Source organism: Parasteatoda tepidariorum, chromosome 10 (assembly GCF_982258835.1).
Source record: "Parasteatoda tepidariorum strain Cologne lab strain chromosome 10, Ptep-v5.0, whole genome shotgun sequence".
Lineage (NCBI taxonomy): Eukaryota > Metazoa > Arthropoda > Arachnida > Araneae > Theridiidae > Parasteatoda > Parasteatoda tepidariorum.
Window position 1 is genome coordinate 71,812,400 of NC_141764.1, and position 14,857 is coordinate 71,827,256.

At 29.4% G+C, this 14,857-nt stretch overlaps 1 protein-coding gene and 1 long non-coding RNA gene across 7 annotated transcripts in view; one reads left to right on the forward strand and one right to left on the reverse strand.

Annotated features, from left to right (window-relative positions):
- Nucleotides 1-14,857, forward strand: part of LOC139426203 (uncharacterized) — a 355,230-nt gene that overhangs the window by 10,465 nt on the left and 329,908 nt on the right. The window lies entirely within an intron of this gene.
- LOC107449509 (paired box protein Pax-6) overlaps nucleotides 1-14,857 on the reverse strand; it is a 198,361-nt gene that overhangs the window by 2,639 nt on the left and 180,865 nt on the right. For all 5 annotated transcript variants that reach the window (XM_087152983.1, XM_087152986.1, XM_087152985.1 and 2 more), the window contains 2 exons: nucleotides 10,861-11,157; nucleotides 3,434-3,621 (listed from right to left, as the gene is read on the reverse strand). In XM_087152983.1, the coding sequence (XP_087009109.1) occupies nucleotides 3,434-3,621; nucleotides 10,861-11,157 (485 nt within the window). The remainder of the gene's footprint in view (nucleotides 1-3,433; nucleotides 3,622-10,860; nucleotides 11,158-14,857) is intronic.

Consider the following 14,857-nt stretch of genomic DNA (forward strand, 5'->3'; position numbering starts at 1 on the left):
TTTACATTAATTTAAGGATAGTTTTTCAAAAATATTTATTAAAAACAAATATATTAAATTTATGCTTTTATGCAAATTTGTGTATGTTACTACATAAATTTATGTAAATTTAACGTTTCACATTTTGTCTCATCAATGGTTTATAGGTTTCACAGCAATACATTTCTGAAATGTTGCAGTACCTTATAATGAAGTACCTTAGTTGAAGTACCTTAGTCTTTATATAGTACGAACCAGAAAATATAAAAAAAAAGAAAGGTTTCAATAAAATTATTGTGTTTTTAATATATATTGTCTGAATAATTATATTTTAATATTAATTAATGCTAATGAGTAAGTGTATTGAATGAAGGAAAAAAAATAACCCTTTATAATCCTTCTTTGTTATCAAGTTATTAGCTAATAGAAATATAATAAATGAAATTCCACCTAATGTTTTTTTTTTTTAAAAAAAGGATCACCCTTTGCTCTTTCTTTTATTTTTCACCGTTTTCTTTCATCATAAAAGGACATTTTATACATAACCCCCCAAAAAAGGACATGGTAATGTTTGTATATTTGTTTATAACTTCTTTTCACTCCAACTGAATAAAATGCATAAAACTAATAAATGCATGAAAGAGGACAATAAGGTACATCGAATGAAAAATGGCGGCCGACAGAGTGCTACGCAAGAAATAAGAAAAACTTGCTATATCATTGCCCATCAGATAATGGATTCTCAAATTGTGAAGAATGTGTTTGCATTGCTTTCCACGGAATATGAAAAAAAAAGACCTTACGTTTTGTGTATATAATATGCATTAGGCAGAACCATTGTTGGCAGACTTTTTCTTTTTTCCTACATCTAGCTACCTCTTTTCATCAGTATTATTATTTTATTATTCATTCTCTATTCTGTGTTTTCTTTTTTTTTTGTATCCGAGTGTTCCAGTTTTTTTTCCCTAACAGCAAGCTCTCTTGCAAATGTAATCCAATAATCACCGCCCATATCTGGCAACGGCGCTCCTGAATAAACCATCAGAGTTGAGTTGTGCGCGAGCAGGCAAGCAGCTATACGGTCGTCTGCGTTTTCCCGGCAGGCCCCACCCGTAAGACAGACACATCACATGCATGGGCCCCACGCCCACAAAAAGCAAATGCACTCCCTTTTATTTTTACTCCGGAACCAAGAAGAGGAATAAAAAAAAAATTAAAAAAGAGGCCTTAATACAATAAAAATTGGAAATAAAAAAAATTAGAAAACGATATTAGAAAAGAACAAAAAAGTAAATTCTACTTTGGTTACATTGAACGTTGCCATGGGCAACTCTGCGCGACCACTTAACGATAAACCTCAGAACCCACGTGATATCATTTTAGAATACTACTGGTAGATGGATGTGACAGCCACGCCCACGATTATTCATGACGTCACTAATAGTAGCTCGTTAAGAAGGTAATTACTCATACACAAAGACTAGTTGGGAGGAAGAAAAGTATTTTAGTCATTACTGTGCATTAATAATGGCTTAAATCGCCCACTATGTGGCACTGGTCAGTGCCACCAATCGGTGCGTGAAGGGTAGCACACGGGAAAAAAAAAAACTAACTAAATTCAAAAATGATTGTTTATGAACACACGTGAGAACATGCATCTGCCTGTAAAGGATGTAGGCTACAAATTGTGTTCTGACTTACCTAATACTGAAATGGGGAATCTTACCTAAAGAAGTTGCGTGATTTTTGTTTTGCCCGTAGAGCTCTTTGCGTGACGATAAAAACTACGAAAAGGACCAGCTCATAAAAATACTCTGAATGGGATATTGCGTTTTAGTTGAACATTGATCGTCGATAATTTAAAATTTTGGAAAAAAAATATATAATATAAAGATAACGAAAAAATACGGATAAAAATGTAATTATTATTTAAATAGTTATTTAAAAAAAATCCTATACAATATTCCTATATCCTATATAAAAATCCTATATTCTACATTGAATTCTAACTTATTGTATTCCAATAAAATAATATAACACCAACTTAATGTACTCCAATAATAAAAGTGTTAAAGATAAGCAAATATAACAGATTCAACTAAATTCCCCCCAACATGTTTCCAAATATTCCATAGAATAAATTTTACAAGAATAATAAAATTCTTGTAAAATTTATTGAAGAGCCCTGATTACTGATTTAAAATTCTTGCTAAGCACTTTCTAGTAAGGGCACAAAAAAATAAAGGAAAATCAAAAGGACTAGTAGAGGTTGTAACTTCTCCCAAAGATTAACTCTAAATTATTAACTCAACCCTCAATTAAATTAAATTGTAGGATTAACTCAACTCTAGAGGCAACAGGACCCCCAGGAACTCTTGTAATATTTTTTAATCAAGCTTAGTTTGTAACTTCGTTTGATTTCGTTACTTTGAGCTCGTTATGTCATTTTAGCTGGCTAGCGAAGTATAGCCAATTCCGGCTGTTATGCTATTGAATTCTCCATCTAATCCAAATAGCCACACTTTTAGCTTTGCGCTATAAAACTCTAAATTTAATGTAATTTAAATTGTCGTTTCCAGCTATTATGCTTTTAATGTTCGGCTTTTGTGCAGTTAAATTTTATATTTTATCTAATCTAAATGGTCAATTTCGACTGTTGTGCTATGAAATTTTGCATTTTATCTAATCTGAATGGTCAATTTCGACTGTTGTGTCATGAAATTTTGCATTTTATCTAATCTAAATGGTCAATTTCGACTGTTGTGTCATGAAATTTTGCATTTTATCTAATCTGAATGGTCAATTTCGACTGTTGTGCTATGAAATTTTATATTTTATCTAATCTGAATGGTCAATTTCGACTGTTGTGTCATGAAATTTTGCATTTTATCTAATCTAAATGGTCAATTTCGACTGTTGTGATATGGTATTCTACATTTTATCAAATTCATATAATTAAGAGTTTTACTCAATTTACTAGGTAATGTGCACATCAAAGATCTTCATATCGTTTAATTTAAAAGTTTGTTCTGCTCATTTTATCAACTAATTCGTTGATTATTTTATTGTACTGACTTGATTTTTAAGATGCTAAAAAATAAATAATATTTTATATTTATTTGAATAATAAATATTTTGGATTCGAAATTAATTTCGTCTTTTATGGTAAAGAATGTTTATAATTATATTTCAACTCTAACAGGCATTTTAGTTAAAAATAAGCATTTTGAATTGGAATTTTATGTGATTTCAAATTGTAGAAAGGAATCACGCTTACTTGAACTCTAACATGCATTTAAGTTAAAAATAAACATTTTGAATTAGATTTCCATGTGGTTTTAAATTGTAGAAAGGGATTATGCGTACTTGAACTCTAACATGCATTTAAGTTATACATAAATATTTTGAATTGGAATTCATATGATTTCAAATTGTAGAAAGGGATTATGCGTACTTGAACTCTAGCTTCAGATAGATTAGTTTTTGCTGCTAGCCTCTCCCTCGTACTGACACATGGATAATGTGTTTTTTCAAACTCTTCTTCGAGAACTTCTAATTGTTCAGGGCTGAAAGTAGTGCGATTTCTACGAAACTTGGGCCGATCACCGGAATCAGAGCTTGCTCCATCATCCAAATCCTTATCTATTGGGAATAAAAATTGAAAAAGGATCAGTTTATAGACCCAATTGAATAAAAAATTCAATTGATGAAGTAATTTTAAGAATAAGAAAAAGTTAGTGTTTCATGAGAATATGTTCTCTTGGGTTTTTAATGTATTTTAAAAGAATTTTTAGGACTCCAGATAGGAAATTTGCAACTTTGTATTTATGTATTGATGTAGCTATGTGCAACATTGTAACTAAGGACATAACAAAGTTATTTAGTAAACTCAATAAGCAATAACTATTATAAGCAAAATTGCGTAACTTGTATAAACCATAGCTACGTATAAAGATATCTAAATGCAAGAGAAACTCGACAATAGCACACAAAAAATATATGTTACAGGAAGTATTTATTTTCATTTATTTTCAGTATTTATTTTCATAAAGTATGCTTGAGAAAAATCGATCACAAAAAAGAATGCTACACATTGTATGCACAAATTGTACAAATGTTGTAGTGTTCACTGTAGGTAGGATTTTGTTGTTAAAAATTCTTTTAAGAAATGGCAGAATATTGAAAAATAATAAGAGAGAAAAAAAGAATTTATAATCAAGAATTATGGGTTAATTATCATTTAAATTGCCAAAACTATGAAAGTTATATATGAGAATTTTTATTCCATAAAATTTTACGATGAAAAGTACCTTAAATACCGTAATTTTGACCATAATTTGATCCGGAAATTCTTACCTTGGGTATTTTATGTATATATTTTCAGCAATATTAGAAGCATTTGTATTTTTTTTTAAGATTTTAAGTAATCAAATGGGAATTAAAATATTTATAAAAGTTAAGAAAGATTAGATAAGTAAGGAAAAATTCGAGAAATTTAAAGTTTTCATTGCATATCTACCCACTTATGCTCCTCGATGTAAAATGAGCTCCTTTTTATATTATTTATTTATTTATTTTCCTGAGTTCCAAAGATATTGAGAAATACACGCACAAAAAAAAAATGATATTACATTGATGGGGACGAACCTTAGACCACTAGACTATTTGGATCATTGAATTTGCCAGATTGAAGCTTCGCCCACATTTTGGCGTTTGAGTTTTTAACCAAATCTCTTGAAAAAGATATATTTGCTACATTTTTTTCCGTAACGAAAAACAGTATCCGCACAAATCAATTAGTATGTTTAAGTTTAGACCAATGAACCACTAAGATTAAATCTTTGTACATAAGTCCGATCATTAGATCAAAAGTTGTTCAAGGTGTTCGCTTTTTCATTTACTCTCAATGATAATTAATTTTTTTCAAATTTTTGGGGCAATTACCTTGTCTAGCATATGAGAATTTTCAATCAGTTTTCGTAGAAGTCTAACATTTATACAATACATTGAGAAATATCTCAATAATTTAACTCACTTCTCACATTAATCGATTTTTTTTCCATAATATTTTACTCTATTACGAAAACGAGACATGCAGTAATTGCAATTCTAACGAAAAGCAGAGCAACAAATGAAAACGGTGCTTTTTTTTGTATGTGCCAAAGTCGATGGCAAAAATGCATTTTTAATGCATTTGGCGTAATTTATTTCAAAATACCAGTCTCTCTTCGACGAAAGGCTACACCAAGTTTCGCATTGATAGCTGATGAAGTATTCATGGGCAATTCCAAACTTTCTCATCTATTATACGTGGTTGCTACGAGCAACTGATGATTTGGTTCGAATGTAAACACATGAAACGAGAAAAAGATTATTTTTTTTATCGTTAATTCTTTTTTGGGTTAGTTAAAGTTTAGTTGTTTGTATCGAAAACATGTTTGATATTTCGAAAGAAACCGACATTAGGTTCTATAAAATGTCAAATTCAAACAAAGTTTCGTTTTTATATGCGTTTCTGAATTCAGCAATTTGGCTTTGATTTTTTTTTATCCGACAGACGTATTACTGAGTTTTTTTTCTTTTCATGTTTTTTCTTACAAACGAAACTGCTTTTCTTACGGTTCTTTATGCAGCAGTTGGGCAATTACTGCGAGTGTGGCATCTAGATTGTGGTTTTTTTAGAGTTGACAGATGTGTAAGAGAAGTTGCTTCAGTCACTGAAGTTCCCACGACTTGGCGATAAATTTAAAAATCTTTTCTCTTTTTTTCCTCCTTCTTTCTTTATTAACAAATCTGTTGCTGTTCCATCAATATGACATTGAATTATTGCAATATTTTTTGAATATTTTTTGTTTGCAATTCAATTTTTGTCAAAAAATGTCATTACAAATCAACTCCAGAAAGTGTCAAAAATTTATTTTCCTACGAGAGCGTCAATTCAGTCATAGATTTTTGGAAATATTTGTATATTTGAAAAATATTTTGAAATTTCATCTCATAATTTATTGACAATCAGTATTTTCATAAGAATCGCTAATGGAGCAAAATGTATAATATACTGATGATATGGGTACAAAGGAAATAAATAAGATGATATTTGAAACATTTAAACAATATTTTCTTAAGAATTGAAACTCATTGCTCCTGTCTTTTATTTTTTATAATTTTTATCAATGCTTTGATCTAGCATATATCTTTGTGTATTTTAATAATAAAGCACCTTAAGAATCTTTCATATTAACTTTTATCGCAGAATGAAACATCATGAAAGCACTTTAAAAAAAGAAAATAAATAGTGAAAATTATTTTTAAGAAATTCTAGCTTAGCTAGAATTTCTTAAAAATAATTGACTATTATTAGAAATACAAATTTCTATGTTGCACTAACTAAAATGCCTAGCTTTATTTTTGTCATTCAACAATGGTCTGATTCAGAAAGGAAATTGTAGTGGCATTCAGCTAACATGCAACAATGTGGCGCTTAGAGCTTCAAGCTAATATACTATTTAATAAATAAAATGTTGTTGAATGAGAAATTCCTGCTCGAGTCTAAGCAATTAAATTTTAACAAATAATACCCTACTAATTGCTTTAGATCAATCTCTAAAACAAAGCACAAAACCGTCTGAAGACAAGTAAAATAAATAAGTTCATGTGTATTGCAATTTGCTTCATAAAAATACATGTATACATTTATAAATGACTTTATTGCGGGATACAATATTAAATTATACACACACAACTAAAATTCTCTTCTTGTCTTAATTCAACAATGATACTAGTTGAACGAAAATTGTAATAACATTCTACTGTCTTTCAACAATGTGGCACCAATAGCTTTAGATCTATTTCTGTTTATCGAATAAATTGTTTAGCTGAAAATCGCACAAAATTCGAATAACCCTGTTCAATAAATCCCACATCTTAACAATATTCAATTAGTTTTTTAAGTTTAATCTCTAAAACGAAATGCCGAATATGCTAATGAAAATAAATAATAACAAGATCAATTAATTACTCGAACAACTACGTTACGTATTGAATTTATAAAACCACGACTAATAATTAATAATAATTAACCCCAACTTAATCCTATTCTTGTCTCGAATTCAATGGCAACTGAAGTGACATTCTTCTGTCTTTCAACAATGTGGCACCATAAACTTTAAAGCTGCCGCTATTTAAAAAAATAATAAATTGAGAATTCCTAAAAAGTCAAACAACTCTGAACAATAAACCTCGAAATCTTAATAAACAATACTCCATTAACTGTTCTAGACTAATCTCCGAAAAACAAAACTCTGCTAATGAAAAGCAAAATAATAACAAGTTCACGAAAAATGAAGCATTTGCAAATAAAAACCATTTCCATTTTAAGCTAACTGACTTTGTGGAAGATATTAGACGAGATTCGCCAAAGAATAATCTTTAAGAGAAAGTCACGAAAAACGAATACCTTGCAAGAATCAAGAATTTATGAACACTACCCTTACGTAACCTAATTTTACATTACTTTTTTATTATTTTATCGAATTCCATTGCGCTGTTGCAGTTCACAAAGTTAACTTCCATCGGTCGGCAACAGTTCTACAAAGCAAATGTTCATTAGTAACCGCAGTTCTGCCAAAGATAAAATGTCAAACGACCCAGGCGATTCAATTTAAGTCATCTTACTAGAAGCATTACCATAGAAAATGGGCAATTGTACTTTAAAGAAAAAAAATTCATTGAAATTTTCACGGAACTTCACATTCCTAATCAGATAATTGCTTTAATTGCAAAATTCAAGAAGAAAAAAAAATGGAACCCCGAACAATAAAGAACGCGGTCCCATCCTCAGATAAAGTCATCAGAAGTTGGCGATAGTTAGAAGACATAAAAAAAGATGAGGTAAAAAAAAATGTTCTTTCGGCTTTTGGGGTAACACATTTTTTACCCACATAGAGTGAATAAGTATACCCTTAAAATCGCATTGGAGCTTTAATCTAGAGTTAAATATCAACGTAGTCAACACTAAAGCACACCGAGCTATTAGATATAAGCAGGGAGGCGGCAAAAATCGTGCAGTGCGTCCCAGCAAGTTCTTGAGTAATCTTCATGCTAATGTCCCACCCCCCGGGGGCCGTGGAAGCTTAATTAAGATGGAAAAAAGCGAAGTATAAGAATTGAAACAAAAGAAGCCGAAAGCAGTAAACATGGAAGCAATCAGAGCCCTTTAGAATTGACTTCAATTTAGTTTTATGAGAAATTAATTGTTTATCGTTTGCGAAAAATTGGATGAGATCTCCGCTTGCCCAGACGTTCCATCGTGTTTTCTGTTATTATCTTTAATAACTTTATTCTTGGCGGAATATTTTAATTTCTCGGGATTAACAATATTATTTTTTGCCATTATGGCAGCCAACTTCGTGATTTTGCTCTTACTGGGTGAGAGACGTTTTCGTACGATCGGCGCCAGCGAGGTTTTGTGTGAATCTTTTTCCTAAAGACGATTTTTGTGTTTCTTTTTTTTATTTTGATACTTATTTTAACTACTGAAGTTTTGGAACAATGAGAACAATAAAAGTAGATTATTAAGGGAATTTTGATGAAAGGTGACATCCAGATTTCAAGAACTTCGTGCGGTTTTCCAGATTTAGAAAGAGAAAGTGCCGATTTTCGACGAATCATTTTTCGCACTTGAAGGAAATTTTCTCAGGGCACTTAGGCTTATTTAAAAGCTTATTTATAAAAGGCGAATATATAATTTAAAAAAAAAAAAGAATTTAATAAAAATGCATATTGTTTATCGATTAGAACACTAAAACTATGCATATATTGTAAGGATAATTTGATATTTTTAAGTTGATGGTTTTTAATTGTCATTTTCATATTTATATAACTGCAAAAGCTTTGAGACAAGTAAACAATGAAAATAATGAAGGTAGATTATTAAGGGAATTTTGATGAAAGATGACATCAAGATTTCAAGAAATTCGTATTTGTTTTTCAGATTTACAAAGAGAAAGTGCCATTTTCGATGAATCATTTTTCTCACTTGAATGAAATTTTAAGGCACTTAAGTTGATTTTAAGGTTTATTTATAAAGGGCGAATATAAATTTTTTTTAAAAAAAAAAGCAAATTTAATAAAAATGCTTTTTGTTTATCTATAAGAACACTAAAATTATGTATACATTACTAGGATCATTTGATATTTTCAAGTTGATGGTTTTTCATTGTTGTTTTCATATTTATATAGCTGCAAAAGCTTTATGGCGCCTATTTTTGATCGCTTAAAACACGTCGACTTTTAGTTGCGACTGCATATTTCTGAGGCAAATGAAGTTTTTTAATCAAGTATGATGTATGTTATCACATTTTGAATATCCTCACTCCCCCAAAATGTAACTTCTTTCTTTAAAACCTTTTTAGAAAGCATGCCGTAAGATAAAATAAAGATGTCTCATTTCTGCGGTAATGATATTTCCTTTTTTCCTGTTAAGATTAGCTGTCAGTACTTCATTTTTAATTCATACTATGCAAATCTTTTATATAATAAAATTATACACCAAAAATAAATTAGATAATTAACTAATGCCAATTACTCATCAAAATCTTCTAGTTATCAGCTAAGTAATCTTAAAATAACTTTTTTTATTTTTTAGAGGAAACAACTTTTTTTCTTTCTAATTCTTGAATAAAAGTGAAATAAATTATAATACACAATGTAATATAATTTTTAATCTCACTCCAATGTAATACCGCAAATAACAAGGTATGTAATATAAAATTTAACTATTTCTTACAAATTGACAGTTGAATTAAATCAACAGCTGATTAAAAAAAAGTGAACTGTAGTACCAAATCGTTGGACCATTCATCAGTCAATTCCTGACAAGCATGTCAATTCTGCAATTAGTCTATTTAACATTCAATATTTTTTGCGATTTCCCATAGAATTATTTTAAACTAAAATTCGATAAATGCATCAAATAAATAGCATTTTGAAAAAATCTGTAAAAATAACAATTGTCTTACAAATGCTCATTTCACTATTTAAAGCCCTGTCAATGAAGGCTAAAAATCTTTTCATCTCGGAACAAATTTAGGAGAAGCTGAATATTTTCAATTGTTAGTCTCAATGTTCAGTTGTTAGTATACCAAAAAAATGGATATTTCATAAAACGTCCTTGCTCTTCCCTCCCCCCCACTTCCTTAAGCATAAAATCAGACGACTTAAAATAAACTCGTGCATCTTCTAAAAATTTCATTGAATATATTATAAGCAATATTTTGTTTTTGTCCATTTAACATTTAAAATACGAAGTTAACTTAAAATATTTCATAAATTTATCCCTTTAACGCAAATGAGACATCGGTATCCCTATATATATATATATATATATATATATATATATATATATATATATATATATAATGTACACAACAGCCTAATAGTTACTAAAAATCTGTTAGATTATCAAAATTTTTACTAAACTATGAAAGCCAAGAAAAGTAATTTGAAAAATAAAAAAATAAATTCATATTTAAAAATTTATCTATAATTGATTTTGTAAGTTAAAGAAATTTTAATGATGAATAGTTGAATTCTTTAGACCTAAATAACTGCAAATTAGCGTAAATTTAAAAAAAAAATATTGTTTGGAAGATTTTGACGCAGAAAAAGGCACCGATGTTTCATGCAGCATTTCATAACCATACACTATTAAAATGTTAAGTGTAATATTTTTTCACTTATTTTGTCCTAAATTAATACAAAATAATGAAAAAAGTATATGTTTAATAAAAATTCTAAATCCGAGGGTTAATTTTTCTTTATTTTTGTTGCTCTATAGATCTTCAAAAATAACTTTAAAAATACATCTTCAGTTATACGTACCCATAGAGCGCTGGTCTCTTAGACTATTTAAACTGGATAAAGATGATGGATCCACTGGCGATCCAGTCGCCAGTGGTCCGGCTGATCCGGCATGAAAAGTAGGCCAGATGTGGGGAGTAGTAGCTGCTGCTGCGGCTGCCGCGGCGCTCCAGGGAAAAGCGGCGGCAGCGGCGTAGGGATGGTACATTCCATACCCGGCTGCCCGAGCGAATTCCGCGGCAGCTCTTTCCGCCGCACGATTCCTTAGGATTCGATTAATGGAACTAACGCTAGGTGCCGTGCTGTTTGTGCAAACACCTGAAACAAAGAAAAATATTTCAATGTTAAATTATTATGTAAAATGCAACATTCGGAGCAAAAGATACAGTGATTAAATCTGAAGGAATTATAGTTTAATGTCGACCCAACGCGAAAGAGCATTCTAAAAAAAATTTCAAGCATTATGAAATAAAAGAAATAGTAATATGTAACTGTTTCCGCTAAAGTTTTTGAATAAATTATTTCATAGATTATTAGTCTATAGAATATTTATGTATCGATTTATTTTCTCTTCAGATTATTATTAACAGTCTAACTAAGCAACGAAAACTAGTGAAATAGTCTAACAAAATCAAAACCCACAACATTGATGTAACCATCATAAAGTACTTTAATTGATGAAATAAATCGAGATATCCTCTTTAGAAATTAATTGTTAAAACTAATTTCTAAATAAATAAATTTTTAAAATTAATTTCTAAATAGCAATTTGTACGCGAAACAGCAACTTAATCAACAAATTCTTAAATTTTTCACAGTTTGTAGAACTTTTTCCAATTTTTCCCCCCTCTGTCACGTCATTATTTCACAACACCCAAAGCTTAACTCGAATAATGACGTTTGTTTTAATTTAAAAAAAAAAAAAAAAAAAAAAAAAAAAAAAAAAAAAACCCTATACTTTTTTTTATTTCTTGAATATTTTCTTGTTGATTATTTCTATTAATAAGGTAAAAATTCACAGTTTGTTGAATTTTTCCAATTTTTTCCCCCTCTGTCGCGTCATTATTTCACAACACCCAAAGCTTAACTCGAATAATGACGTTTGTTTTTAATTTTTTTTAAAAAAAAACTCTATACTTTTATTATTTCCTGAATATTTTCTTGTTCATTATTACTATTAATAAGGTAAAAATTCACAGTTTGTAGAATTTTTCCAATCCCCCCCTCTTTGTCACGTCATTATTTCACAACACCCAAAGCTTAACTCGAATAATGACGTTTGTTTTTAATTTTTTTAAAAAAAAAACTATATACTTTGTTATTTCCTGAATTTTATCTTGTTCATTATTACTATTAATAAGGTAAAAAGTCATCAAAAGTTAATTTCAGAAAGAATTATTCTTTTATCCATAAAAAAAAAGAAAAAAAATTTCTGAAGGTCCTGGTAAAAATCAAAATCCCTTCATCCGTGCCTAATTCAGGCTTTAAGAAGAAACGAAATTGCCTATCTGCTATAAGCCACCCACCTTCGCCGTTCCACAAGTAAGCGAGTGTGAAACTATCAAACAGAAGGGTAAAAGAAAATTGATATCACCACAGTTTTCTTTCTTTTCTTTTTTTTAAAAAAAATATCGTCTCTTGGTTTATTCGCCATTCTATGAAAACTTTTGGTTCCAGGTTGGTAATTCCAATTGTGAACAAGGCCGGATACCAAAAGTTTTCTAAAAAGGCAGGTGCTCATTGGGTTTATTTTCCCTTTTTATTCATCGTCTGCTCACAAATCGCATCGTCTGTGTCATTATTTAAAGCTTAAAACTTTTAAGCAGTCTTTCCCCCCCCCCTTTTTTTTTGGAACGATTCGTTCTTTTTGTAGTCCACACCATCTAAACATTCCTGTTTTTTGTCAGAGTATAAAAGAGGTGTGTTGTAAATAGCTCTGAAATGCTGTTCCCAAAAAGAACTGGTAAAAAAAAAATGCTTTGATAGTAATACTTTATTCTTTATTGCATTACGTTTGACTGACAAATAAGAATTATAACTATATATTTTCACAATATTTATCAGAAGGAAAACACATGATTATTTTTTAATGCGTTATATTTTTGAAAAAAATCTTTGAATTATTTTTTTTCTTTTTAATGAATTCTATATTATCTATATGCAGAATATATACACTATATATATACAGAATGATGTAAATGTAAACGGTTACATGCAATCATGGCAGCGATTATTATCAAAATTAAATACAAACAAGAATAATAATTATTATCGAAATTGAACATAATCAAGATAACAATTTTTATTAAAAATAAACTAGTCAAGATCACTATTATAAACAAAATTTATTTAATTAAGAAAACAATTGCAGTCAAAATCAAGTGAAATCAAGAATACCATTTGAAAGAAATCAAAAGTAGTCTAGATTGCAATTATAATCAAATAAAATCAAACGTAATCAAGGTTACAATTATTATCAAAGTCAAGTGTGATCAAAATTATAATTCTTATCAAAATTAAACATGAGTTTTGTACGTATAAAGTTATTTAATTTAACTCAACAAAAATGGCAAATATGCACCAAAATTTTTTACATGTAGACAACCGAGATTGTAGATTAATGTCATTTGTGCAATAAAATTTTGTCAACCGAAAGAATGGCATCTAGACTGTTGACAGTTTAATATTATAAAAAAAGTGAGCTCTTCCCGAAAAAAACTACATGTTTTCAATATTGAGCAGTATTTGATCATTGTTGAGTTATTCCCTGTTCGTGCGATTTCCAGTTTTAGTGGGAAGGAAATGTCAGCACAGATCATGCGATTTAGCATCTTAAGGGTCTTCTCTTTCTTTTAAAAACTGAAATCTAAGTTTCATGTAAATAATCCTTGTACGAATAAATTAAGCATCAAATCAACGAAATTTGGGTCACATTTGCACAAAACGGACATTGAAAATTTCGGAAAAACACTCATTCCAGAAAAACTAGGGAAATCATTTCCCGATATGCTCTTCCAAACTAACCCTATACCAAATGATTACTTTATGAACCAATAAAATATTAACGATGTTTAATTGAAAATTGTGTAAACTTTAAAAATTACTTCTTCCGTGAGATTTTGGATGAACTGTAGGGGAGAGTGGGGTCAATTGTAACAGGTTACGATTGTAACACAGCAAAAATTTCGAGTGTCGGTTTCTAGATTTGGTTTCTAGGTGGCGCACAAGGTGTATTTAATAAATCTACATGTACACCCCTGCTGGCAACCATTTTTATGTACTTTTGAAAGAGTTACATCACAAAAGATATTTTTACGCTACGTAAGTACTTTTTTTGGTATTAGAATATTATATTGTAACAAAGTAATTTTGCTTAAACAAATAAAAGTTTTTAACCGAATATGTAAGTGGACACCTTAATTAACATTTCAATAAAAAAAATTAGTTTAGTTAGTTAACTAGCATTTTTTTTAACAAATGAAGCTGAAATGGCGTCTTGGGGACATTTGTAACAATAAGTAAAGGGACGATTGTAACAGCTGAAAATAAATAATCTTATGTTTACAAACCATTACTTAACTCCTTAAGAACCACCAATAGTTTCCTATATCATTTATATTATGCTGCGTGTGCATTATTTTATTTGTCACCCTTCACAGCGTAAATTAAAATTTTTAACCCCTAAAAGTCAAAAGTTTAACCCTTTAAGTATCTGCTCATTATTATTTTTACTCCTAAAATATAACTACTATTTTGATCAATAAAAAAATATATCACAACTATTTTAATATGTATAATTAACTATGTTTTAGTTGAATTTATGAACTGTTACAATTGACCCCGTAAGTGGGGACAATTGTAACAAGTACACGACTGTCAAAAATTGTTAATAACTAATATAATAACATTTAAAATAAGGTATTTATTTTTTTTTCTAGTAGAGGATAGTCTACTTTACTCGTCTGTCAATTAATACTAATAATATATAGGATTTTTTGTTAGTTAAAAATAGTTAAGT